Source organism: Pygocentrus nattereri, chromosome 29 (genome assembly GCF_015220715.1).
Source record: "Pygocentrus nattereri isolate fPygNat1 chromosome 29, fPygNat1.pri, whole genome shotgun sequence".
NCBI classification, from domain to species: domain Eukaryota; kingdom Metazoa; phylum Chordata; class Actinopteri; order Characiformes; family Serrasalmidae; genus Pygocentrus; species Pygocentrus nattereri.
The window spans coordinates 3,098,036-3,110,418 of record NC_051239.1 but is presented as its reverse complement, the minus strand read 5'-3'; the positions used below and the strand labels follow the sequence as shown (position 1 = coordinate 3,110,418).

Below are 12,383 nucleotides of genomic sequence, written 5' to 3'. Positions count from 1 at the left end.
GATCACAGCTCTGATACAATCACAGTTACTGTAGAGACGACTCACGATCACAGCGCTGATACAATCGCACTGTTACTGCAGAGACGACTCACGATCACAGCGCTGAATACAATCGCACAGCGCTGATACAATCACTGTTACTGTAGAGACGACTCACGATCACAGCTCTGATACAATCGCACTGTTACTGTAGAGACGACTCACGATCACAGCTCTGATACAATCGCACTGTTACTGTAGAGACGACTCACGATCACAGCGCTGGTACAATCGCTGTTACTGTAGAGACGACTTACGATCACAGCGCTGATACAATCACACTGTTACTGTAGAGACGACTCACGATCACAGCGCTGATACAATCGCACTGTTACTGTAGAGACGACTCACGATCACAGCGCTGATACAATCACACTGTTACTGTAGAGACGACTCATGATCACAGCTCTGTAGTGTAGCTGTGCTGTAATGTAGCTGTAATGTAGCTGTGCTGTAATGTAGCTGTGCTGTAATGTAGCTGTGCTGTAGCTGTAAATAGCTGTGCTGTAATGTAGCTGTATTGTAGCTGTGCTGTAATGTAGCTGTATTGTAGCTGTGCTGTAATGTAGCTGTGCTGTAATATAGCTGTAATGTAGCTGTGCTGTAGCTGTAAAGTAGCTGTGCTGTAATGTAGCTGTGCTGTAGTGTAGCTGTAATGTAGCTATATTGTAGCTGTCCTGTAATGTAGCTGTAATGTAGCTGTGCTGTAGTGTAGCTGTAATGTAGCTGTAAAGTAGCTGTGCTGTAATGTAGCTGTATTGCAGCTGTCATGTAATGTAGCTGTAATGTAGCTGTGCTGTAATGTAGCTGTGCTGTAGTGTAGCTGTAATGTAGCTGTAATGTAGCTGGGCTGTAATGTAGCTGTGCTGTAGTGTAGCTGTAATGTAGCTGTAAAGTAGCTGGGCTGTAATGTAGCTGTGCTGTAATGTAGCTATATTGTAGCTGTCCTGTAATGTAGCTGTAATGTAGCTGTGCTGTAATGTAGCTGTAATGTAGCTGTAAAGTAGCTGTGCTGTAATGTAGCTGTATTGCAGCTGTCATGTAATGTAGCTGTAATGTAGCTGTGCTGTAATGTAGCTGTGCTGTAGTGTAGCTGTAATGTAGCTGTAATGTAGCTGGGCTGTAATGTAGCTGTGCTGTAGTGTAGCTGTAATGTAGCTGTAATGTAGCTGGGCTGTAATGTAGCTGTGCTGTAATGTAGCTGTATTGTAGCTGTGCTTTAATGTAGCTGTAATGTAGCTGTGCTGTAGTGTAGCTGTAAAGTAGCTGTGCTGTAATGTAGCTGTGCTGTAATGTAGCTGTGCTGTAGTGTAGCTGTGCTGTAGTGTAGCTGTAATGTAGCTGTAAAGTAGCTGTGCTGTAGTGTAGCTGTAATGTCGCTGTGCTGTAGTGTAGCTGTAATGTAGCTGTAATGTCGCTGTGCTGTAGTGTAGCTGTAAAGTAGCTGTGCTGTAATGTAGCTGTGCTGTAGTGTAGCTGTAATGTAGCTGTAATGTAGCTGTGCTGTAGTGTAGCTGTAATGTAGCTGTGCTGTAGGGTTCTGTAATGTAGCTGTAATGTAGCTGTGCTGTAATGTAGCTGTGCTATAATGTAACTATGCTCTAATATAGCAATGCGGTAATGTAGCTATGAAACATCTGGAAGTGTACAGTGTCTTTTCCAAAGTGTGAAACATCTGGAAATATGTAGTGCTGTCCACAACACAGAAACATCGGGAATGTAGTGTACTAAAAAGCTATACAACATCTGGAAGTGTAACATTTCTTTTCCAAAAGGGTGAAGCATCTGGAACCTTTCAGGTTCTGCTGCAAGTCCCTCTGAAGGTTCTTCCTTTGAGAGCTCTGGTGATTTTGGCCCAGATCACACTGAGAACTCAGTTAAAGCAGATCAGGCAGTTTAAGACTCTCTAGAGTCGTAAACATGGAGCAGAGTAAACACATCACACCTGACACAACATCTAAGAGAGAGGCAGAGAGAGGCAGAGAGGTAGAGAGAGAAAGTGAGAGAGAGAAACAGCGAGGGATGGAGGTAGAGAGAGAGAGAGAGAGAGAGAGAGAGAGAGAGAGAGAGAGAGAGAGAGAGAGAGAGAGACTTTGTGGTGAAATTGATCCTGATCCTTGAAGCTGATGTTTTACATTGATCTCTCATTAACAGCATTTCACAGAGCGCTTACCTTTCACCCTCAGCTGAACATCATACATCTAATCTGTGTCTCTCTATCCATCTCTCTCTCTATCCGTCTCTCTCTCAGTCTCAGTTCAGTGAGTTTTACTGTGAGGACCATATTTCTGTACAGTACGGCCAAATCGTCCTCAAAAAGCACGATCTATCATTTAAAACATTGAATGATTTAAGAAGCCCCAGTTCTACAGGATGACAGAGCAACAATAATCATGGTGTTTCTTTCTCTGTCTCTATTCAAGCTCCTGGACAGAGTGCTCCGAGAGCTGGGTTCTGTATTCAAACTCCTGGACAGAGTGCTCAGAGAGCTAGGCCCCCTATTTTAGCTCCTGGACAGAGCGCTCGGAGGGCTGGGCTCCCTATTTTAGCTCCTGGACAGAGCGCTCAGAGGGCTAGGCTCCCTATTTTAGCTCCTGTACAGAGTACTCAGAGGCTAGGCCCCCTATTTTAGCTCCTAGACAGAGCGCTCAGAGGGCTAGGCCCCCTATTTTAGCTCCTGGACAGAGCGCTCAGAGGGCTAGGCCCCCTATTTTAGCTCCTGGACAGAGCACTCAGAGGGCTAGGCCCCCTATTTTAGCTCCTGGACAGAGCGCTCAGAGGGCTAGGTCCCCCTATTTTAGCTCCTGGACAGAGCGCTCAGAGGGCTAGGCTCCCTGTTTTAGCTCCTGGACAGAGCGCTCAGAGGGCTAGGCTCCCTATTTTAGTTCCTGGACAGAGCGCTCTGAGGGCTAGGTCCCCCTATTTTAGCTCCTGGACAGAGAGCTCTAAACATCACTGAAGCTTTTCGTTACGTTGATTTCTTTGCTCCTGCATTAAGGCGATAGTTCCTCAGAGAATCGATGTAGTCGATCAGCTGAGACGCTTTCAGAGCCTGAAGTTCAACCCTTTACTTTCAGCTCTGGAGCTACGAGGCTAATGTAGCAAATAATGGGAACGTTTGCTGCGTTTATCGTCACTGATCTGAGAGAACAACCTGATCAAACAATCACCTTCGGAACAGATTAGACGCTCAGACTCATTGGTCTTTCACACGAGCTCGTTTAGAAAAGCTCGTTTAGCATTTACCTTCAGAAAGATCCTCTTACGCTGTCAGCCCACTGCAACAATGATACTGTGGCCAATTAAACATCTTAAATCTGTCCGGGATAGCAAATGCCTGTAATGACGAGAGAATACTGCAAGACTATTTCAGTAATTTAGACGTTTGTACTCATTTTGAGCAATTTTATCTTTTGAACTTGACTCTATTCCCACTGTTTCTCTCCTCTGTGTGTAAACTGGGCGGTCCTAATCTTGGCTAAGGCTTTAAGCATTCCCCTGACCAATCACAGGGCTGCGTCTCTGGCCCCGCCCACACAGAACAGCATCAGTGTCAGAGAAGCTTTGTGAGCTAAAGGTAGCCCACCTGCCTGTAGCTGCCTGTCGCCCCTTCACTCGTTCATCACACCAACACTGTTCACTCGTCTGTCTGGTCAACTGGGACTTTTATCGGCCAGTTTGTGTCATAAAAGCTGGATAATGATGTTAGAGCTAGGAGTGCTGGACAGGGGGCTGTCAATCAAGCTGCTCATTAGCCACACCCACAGCTCTATGACAGGTCTGATCAGCATTTTTAATCTGTGTTTTATCAAATTTACATATTTTATTTTTTATTCCGGCTTCGCTGGATGTTTATATAACACGCAGTTTTAGTGTCTTCTTAATATTTTACTCTGAGACTTCAAAACATTTTCACTGGACAAAATCACATTTAAAATCTCTGGAAACATCTTAGAACATTCTTACACCAAATTTACAGTGAGAAACATTCATTTCTCTGCTGTCGGAAACCAAAGCAGAACAAAAGGGACAGTCATGGGCTGGAGGTTCGGGAACCCGGCCCTGTGACCGGAAGGTCGCTGGTTCGGTCCTCAGAGCCGACAATACGTGACTGAGGTGTCCTTGATCAAGGCACCTAACCCCCAGCTGCTCCCCGGGCTTTGTGGATAGGGCTGCTCACCGCTCCAGGTGTTCTCACTGCCCGCTAGTGTGTGTGTGTTAACTAGTGTGTATGTGGTGTTTCACTGCACGGATGGGTTCCCCGCTGTGGGACGAATAAGGGTCACTTAAACTTAAAAACCTTGTATCTCCAAAATGGTCACTTTACAGGAGAAGGAAAAAACCACCTGTACTTCTAATGTAAGTCAATGGAACCAGACGTCTTTCCAGGTAATTTTGGGCCGTTTCTTTTGGTCCATTTGTCATGAAATTTACACACAGTGTAAAAAACAACAGGCAAATTCAAATTTATCAAAAACTGAAAAATGGACAAAAATGGAGATACAAGGTTTTTTTCCGACAGCAGTGATATATTGATTAGATTTAAGGTGCTTTAAGATCTTTTTAACAGTGTAATCCCGACTGGCCGGTTATCTGATGTTCTACTGTGCTGTTCTGCTTGCAGTTTCACACAAATGTCTATATTTACGCAGAATTCTGTGGAGAATCGATGAAGTTGCGTGTGAAAATGACCAGAACCACTCAGAGGCTAGCATGAACGCTAATAACGTTAGCATTAGCTTCCTTACTTCGTGACTTCTTTACAGACTAATAATTCTAAAAATATCAATCGATACTTCAGCACATCCATCTACGCTCTCAATGAAGATGGTTCTTCAAGGGTTCTTTAGTAAAGCCAATGGTTCTATTCTATGGCCCATGTGTTCTATATAGAACAATGTCATGCTTAAACAGTTCTCTGCTTGGTGAAATGGTTCTTCAGACTGATGGAGAATGTGTCATGTATAGTTCTGTAACTTTTCAGCATAGCACCAAAAGGGTTCCTCTGTTGTATACAAGCTTAGCAGAACCATATCGCTGTTGTTGGACTAAAACCTCGTTTCTCAGTTTTTGAGATAATGTGAAAACGCCTGTGGTTCTTTAAATTGTGTGTAAATTTCACGATGAATAGGCTAAAAGAAACGACCCAAAATGACCTGGAAAGACGTCTGGTTCCACTGACTTCCATTAAAAGTGAAGTAGGTTTTTTCCTTCTCCTGTAAAGTTACCGTTTTGGAGATAGCAGCCATATATAACCACAGAGATATAACCCATTCTCCATCAACCTGAAGAACCTTTTCACCATGCCAAGGACATTTTGGTTCTTTTAGCATTTAAGGTTCTATACAGAACCATTCCCTGTACCAAAGAACCCTTGAGGAACCGTCTTCTTTAATAGCGTAGCTCCTCTGCTGCTGCTGCTGTTGGTGTAGCAGTGCTTGGTGACTTTATCTTCATCTGGAAGAGTGAAGATTTTGTTAAATAGTTGTTGGGTTCAGCTGTAAGTGTCCTCAGAGAGGAGAACACCCTCGAGTACCATTAGGTCCCAATCTTGAAAACCAAAACCCATAAAACTGGACCCTTTGGGACATGATGGGCAGTGGACAAAGCACAGCTCCAGTTTTCTGGTTCTAAAGGTTCCATAACTGTAGTGCAGTGAATGTGTTCTGTATCGACTCAGTGAGAGATTTATAGTGTTTATACTCACAGAGGATACACACAAAGTGGCTTCGTTCAGTCACTGATTGATTGATTGATTGATTGATTGATTGATTGATTGACTTTCTTGAAAAACCCAGTGCAGCATGAATCCTGTGATGGTCTGCTACTGGTTTAGCTGCTCACCCATCATGGTTGACCAGCATACCATCATCCAAAACTCAACACCTACTGGTTTTCTGAGTTAGTTTTCTGAGCTATCTGAGTATATCAGTATAATAGAGACTTTAAAGGGAGAGATCCCTTACAAAAGAGGGTTCTTTAAGGGTTCTTTAGTAAAGACAATTGTGTTATATAGATCCACATACACTCAAAGACCAAGGTTCTCCGCATGGTAAAATGGTTCTTCAGATTGATGTAGAAAGTGTTTTAAATGGTTATATATAGAATATAGAAGCAAACAGGGTTCTGCTATTGTTGTGATGTCAAGCCTGTATGTAACAGAAGAACCTTTTTTGGTGCTACACAGAACCATTTTCAAAAAGTATTGGAACCATTTCACCATGTAGAGAAACATTTAAGCATGCAGAAGGTTCTTTGAGTGTTCATGGTTCTATAAAGATCTATTGTCTTTACCTTTGAAGAACCTCTGCAGAACCACCATCTCTAGTAACGTAGTATGTTGGGCTGAGCTGCTCCTTTAAGCTTCAGCGAGTGGGAATAAAAGCTAATTTAATCGATTTTCCCGGTTTTTCTGGAGCTCCGTCTGCAAGAGTCTGATATCAGTTCATCTGCTCACACACAAACCAACACCTCTTTCACTTGGTTAAAGGGGAATTCTGCACATCATTCAAAACCTCTGTACAACTAAATGGTTATTTCAGAGAGGTTCTGCGTTCTAGATAAACTGACCGAGTCAGAATTGCTCACAGTGGTGGTGAAGGAACCAGACGTCCCTCTAAAAGCTCCTCACAGAAAGTTCCTACATGAACTGGTTCTGAATTCACTGCCTGATGACTGAGATGCTGTTTTATGAGAGTTTAGAGAACTTCAACTCCATTCATGGTGGAGGGAGACATGCAGGGCGCTGTGTGGCAAAATAGTCCCCAAAGAAAACTCAGTATTCCAGATTTTCCACTGTTTTCCATCATCAGCATTCCATATAAGCTCAGAAGACTCGTGTAGGTTCTCTGGTGGTTCTGGATGGTAAATAAAGTGTCAATATCTGTGTTGTAGTCATAGCGACGCCTGGTTCCCATCACCACCACTGTAAAGACGTCTGAACCGTTTCCCATCAAACCCTCAGAACCTCTCTGTTTACACCTCGCAGTGAAATCAGGGAAGATTCTCGGTGGAGTTCCTGTTTAAACAGCTCACACTGCTAAAGATTCGGCTCCACCGCTGTGGTTGTTTATTGCCTTTGGTTTCCACGGTTACGGCGCCAAGATAACTGTGTAAAGGCCCAATAACGGCACTGATACTGGGTGGAAATGAGGTTTGAATGAGTTCATTTATTTTCAGACTTCATCATCTTCAGACTGACCACATTGCTGACCTTCACCATCACAGAGCTGTTCCACTGCTCTGACTCCTACAGGACCTGAGAGAGAGCAGTGCCTCACATACAGAGCAGTGAGAAAGCAGAACCAATGAAGCGGATCAGATCAGAGATTTCTGTCCATTACTGCGTCCGAATGAGTTCACAGAGCGTCCAGTCAGCCTCTGACCGTGTGTGTGTCCTTCTCGCCCCAGTCACTCCTCATAATCCTCATCGTCTGACCACAGGCTCTAAAACCGGACACAGTAAACCAATCCCACAGTTTATTATGGATCAATCAGATCCATAACGAGAGAGAGGAGCCGGGTGATAATGACCACAGTTCTTTACAGTCCTTTTACAGTCCATCACTGAGTCCAGCACAGACAGCCAGATTCATCATCATCATCATCCACAACTTGATCACCTCTCATTAATCAATAACTCTGTTCATTTTAATAACTTCCAAATAATTAAAAACTCTGAGAATTAACCTGAGATTAACTGGTTACCTCAGAATCATTGATCCTCTTAAAGTAATCAATTAATCAACTACTCAGATTGATCAGTAATACAGACTGATCAATAATTTTGATTAATCAAAAATTATGATAATCAGTAACATCTCTCACTAACAATCTCAGATTGTGTGATAATCTGAAATTAGTCTCTTCAACAATCAGATTAATCAATAACTTTTTAATCACTCTTTAATATTCTTTAATAACTGATTAATCACTGATTAATCAACTGTGACTAATTATCAACTCAGTTTCATCAATGATACTGCTCGATTTAAAACCCTGATAATCAATAATCTCAGATTACTTAATGACGGATTAATTTACAGCTCTGATTCATCAGTAACCTTCCTTAGATTAAGCAATAACAGATTATCTGATAACCTCAGATTAATCAAGAACTGTGATTAACCAATAATTCAGGTTAATTGGTCACTATGATTAACCTGCAACTTCAAACCAATCAATAACTGATCAACTAATCAACTCAGATTAATCGATTTCCCAGATTAATCATCAACTGCGATAGTTCTGCTTGATTGAAAACTGTGCTAATCAGTAACCCCAGATTAATCAATAACTCCTATTAACTAATCTCAGATTAATCAATGACCTTCCTTAGATTAAGCAATAACTCTGATTAGCCGATAATGAATAATACCAGCTTAATCAATAACTCCCAGTAACTAATAACCTCAGATTAATCAATAACTCCCAGTAACTAATAACCCCAGATTAATTAATGTCTGATTACTTTAAAATTCTGATTGATCAATGACCTTCCTTAGATTAAGTGATAACTCTGATTAGCCAATAACCTTAGATTAATCAAAAACTATGACTAGTCGTTAATCCAGATTAATCAGTGACCGTAATTAGCTCTTCAGATTAATTAAGAACTATGAGTAATCATTAATCCAGATTAATCAGTGACCGTGATTAATCTGTCTCTTCAGATTAATCAAGAAGAGTTATGACTAATCATTAATCCAGATTAATCAGTGACCGTGATTAGCTCTTCAGATTAATTAAGAACTATGACTAATCATTAATCCAGATTAATCAGTGACCGTGATTAATCTGTCTCTTCAGATTAATCAAGAGCTATGACTAATCATTAATCCAGATTAATCAGTGACCGTGATTAATCTGTCTCTTCAGATTAATCAGTGACCGTGATTAATCTGTTCCTTCAGATTAATCAAGAGCTATGACTAATCATTAATCTAGATTAATCAGTGACCGTGATTAATCTGTTCCTTCAGATTAATCAATACGTCTGATCGGTCACTGTCTGCTGAACCTGCACCTGAGCATTTTCCTGAAGGCGTTCTGGAAGTCTCTGTTGAAGTAGGCGTAAATGATGGGGTTCAGGAGGGAGTTGGCGTAACCCAGCCAGTTAATGACGGCGCCCAGCCAGGCGGGCATGGAGCAGCTGGACCCACAGAAGGGCAGCACCAGCGCCACGATGAAGAAGGGCAACCAGCACAGGATGAAGGTGCCCATGATGATGCCCAGCGTCTTCACCGTCCGCCTCTCCCGAGCCAGTGCCCTCCGCTTGGCATCACCACAACCTCCGCCTCCACCCTCAGTTTGAGGCTGGTTGGGCAGTGGCAGGTGGAGCTTGGACGCTCCGCGCCCTCCTGAGCCAGGCAAGAGTTCGGTGTCGGGCCCAGGTCCGTTGGCACATGAGGGTCCATTCACCGGAGACACAGCGAAGCACAGCTGTGTGCGAGAATCCTCAGTCTTCATCTTTGGCTCGGAGTCAGTCTCAGTGCCCTCTGGAGTGCCCACACTGGTGCCCTTTGGAGTGCCTATTCTTGTGCACTCTGGAGTGCCAGAGCTGGATCCATCTGGAGTGCTCACCCTGGTGACCACTGGGCTACCCACCCTGGTGTCCCCCAGAGTGCTCTCTCTATTGCCCTCTGGAGAGCCCACCCTGGTGCCCGCCTCTGAAGTGCATGCCACTGTGTTCACCGGCGACACAGCGACACACAGATGTGTACGAGACCCCTCCTTCTCGTCCCTCTTCATCTTCAGCCTCAGCCTGGTGCCCAACCTGCTGCCCTTTTTAGTGCCCGTCCCAGTCCTGTTGGTGCACGGGACTCCATTTACTGGCAGCAAGGGGGCGCTAGACTTCTCCTCCTTCTGCTTCTTCATCTTCATCCTGTCGGTGGACTTCTTGGCGCCCCGGCGAATGCGGAACCGGGCCGCCCGGAATATCCGGCCGTACAGAACCAGCATGAGTGCCAGCGGGATGTAGAACGCCCCGAAGGTGGAGAAGATGGTGTAGGCTGGGTCCTGGCTGATGGTGCACTCCAGCGGGTTGGCGCGGTCCTCCGGCGTCCTCCAGCCCAGCACCGGCGGGATGGAGATGGAGAACCCGATCAGCCAGGTCAGGCTGATCAGCACGGCGGCACGGCACAGCGTCCTGCGAGTCATGTAGCCCACCGGGTCAGTGATGGCCCAGTAGCGGTCCAGAGCGATGGCGCACAGGTGCAGGATGGACGATGTGCAGCACAGCACGTCCAGGGCGATGAACAGGTCGCAGGCCCCCTGGCCCAGAGTCCAGCGCTGCAGAACCTGGTACAGCGCCGCCATGGGCAGCACCAGAACCGACACCAGCAGGTCGGCCACGGCCAGCGAGCCGATCAGGTAGTTGTTGATGGTCTGCAGGGAGCGCTCGAGCACGATGGCCGCGATCACGCACGCGTTACCCACGATGGACATCAGGATCAGCGCGCCGAGGAGGAGAGACGTCAGAACCTCGCCGAAACCGAAGCTGGAACCGGAACTGGAAGCGGACCAGTTTCCCGGCGCCGAAGCCGTGCTGTTGGTCTCCATGTGGTCAGTCTGGCTGCGTCCAGAACCACATGCTACACTGACCTGCGCTGTGCTCTAATCTCAGCCTCGCTCTGTAACGGACGTGTTCTAGGACGCTCGCGCGCAGCTGGCTCTCGGTCCCGCGCGCGGCGCATCACCGCGGTCCCGCACGCGCGCTTTTGTATGAGCGCCGGCGGCGCGAGGAGAGAGAGCGAGACCTGTGCGTCACTCACCGGGACCCGCGCGCACCAGCGGCAGCGGCGCGATGGAGAGAGCGCGCGCGGAGAAGCACTTCAGAGGACTGCCGCTGAGTCTCGCGCTCTGAGGGAGGGAGGGAGCTCGAGCGCAATTTATTGGAGACCGCTGGCTTTGACGTCACTGAGCATCAACGCCAAACGCAGCCTCACACATGCATTAAATAAATAAATAAATATTAACAATGTAATTTCACTGAAAGAAGTTAAAAATGTCTAAAATGAGTTTAATAATCTGAGAATCAGTAATAAAACATCGCGGGTTTTGACTGGACGCTGTGCGTTCATGGTGGAGGGAGAAATGCAGGGCGCTGTGCGGCAAAATAGTCCCCAAAGAAAACTCATTATTCCAGATTTTCCACTGTTTTCCATCATCAACATTCCATATAAGCTCAGAAGACTCGTGTAGGTTCTCTGGTGGTTCTGGATGGTAAATAAAGTGTCTATATCTGTGTTGTAGTCATGGCTCCCATCACCACCACTGTAAAGACGCGTGAGCCTCTGTTTACACCTCGGGGCGAAGTTGGTGGAGTAGGTGGAGTTGGTGGAGTTGGTGGAGCTGGTGGAGTAGGTGGAGCCTCATCTACTCGAGCCTGATCAATACCTGCGCTGGAACAGCCCATTCTGACCGCTGACCACTCTGTTCAGGTTTATTTCTGTTCATTCTAATGTTACAGATTGTTTATGTTTCAGCACTGGACTCTGCTGCCCCCTGCTGGTCAACACACCCCACTGCTGCTCGTCCGGCTACTCACTACTTTCCTCTCTCTCAGTAAAGTGTTGATGGACTGATCCTCTCCTGACAATCAATGTTTTCAGCTGGGTCAGTTATACATTTTTGTCATTAATAATAATAATAATAATAATAATAATTATAATAATTTTGCTGGGTTTAATTTTGTGCTGTTGTGCTTTATTCTTGTTCTGTCGTCCCACGTCGGAGCTCCAGTCCTTTATTTTAGACCCAAATGATCCCAAAATAGAGAGAAACGGAGTCTAACAAACTTCTTTCCATTCCACCTTAAATGGAACGGCTAGAGTCTATTAAACTACAGCTCCTTATTTCTGTTTTCCATTCCACCTTAAATGGAGCAGCTAGAGTCTAATAAACTACAGCTCCTTATTTCTGTTTTCCATTCCACCTTAAATGGAGCGGCTAGAGTCTAATAAACTACAGCTCCTTATTTCTGTTTTCCATTCCACCTTAAATGGAGCGGCTAGAGTCTAATAAACTACAGCTCCTTATTTCTGTTTTCCATTCCACCTTAAATGGAGCAGCTAGAGTCTAATAAACTACAGCTCCTTATTTCTGTTTTCCATTCCACCTTAAATGGAGCGGCTAGAGTCTAATAAACTACAGCTCCTTATTTCTGTTTTCCATTCCACCTTAAATGTTGTTACAGAGAGGATTTAAGAAACTGAACTCTGAACTGTTGCTGCTCCATTTAAGGTGGAATGGAAAACTCAAGTGAGGAGCTGTTCAGTAAGAAACTGTAGTTCGCTGGACTTTATCTGCACCGTGGAATAAGGTGGAATGGACCAGTTCCAGCC

At 45.1% G+C, this 12,383-nt stretch overlaps 1 protein-coding gene across 1 annotated transcript; it reads right to left on the bottom strand.

Annotated features, from left to right (window-relative positions):
* Nucleotides 1-7,130: 7,130 nt before the first annotated feature.
* Nucleotides 7,131-10,872, bottom strand: htr1aa (5-hydroxytryptamine (serotonin) receptor 1A a). The gene has a single exon (XM_017681638.2). The coding sequence runs from the start codon at nt 10,597-10,599 to the stop codon at nt 9,043-9,045; it is 1,557 nt and encodes a 518-aa protein (XP_017537127.1). The 5' UTR covers nt 10,600-10,872; the 3' UTR covers nt 7,131-9,042.
* Between the last annotated feature and the right edge of the window lie 1,511 nt (nt 10,873-12,383).

Coding starts and splice junctions, on each gene's coding strand:
- htr1aa (XM_017681638.2), bottom strand. CDS start 10,599: ATGGAGACCAACAGCACGGCTTCGGCGCCGGGAAACTGGTCCGCTTCC.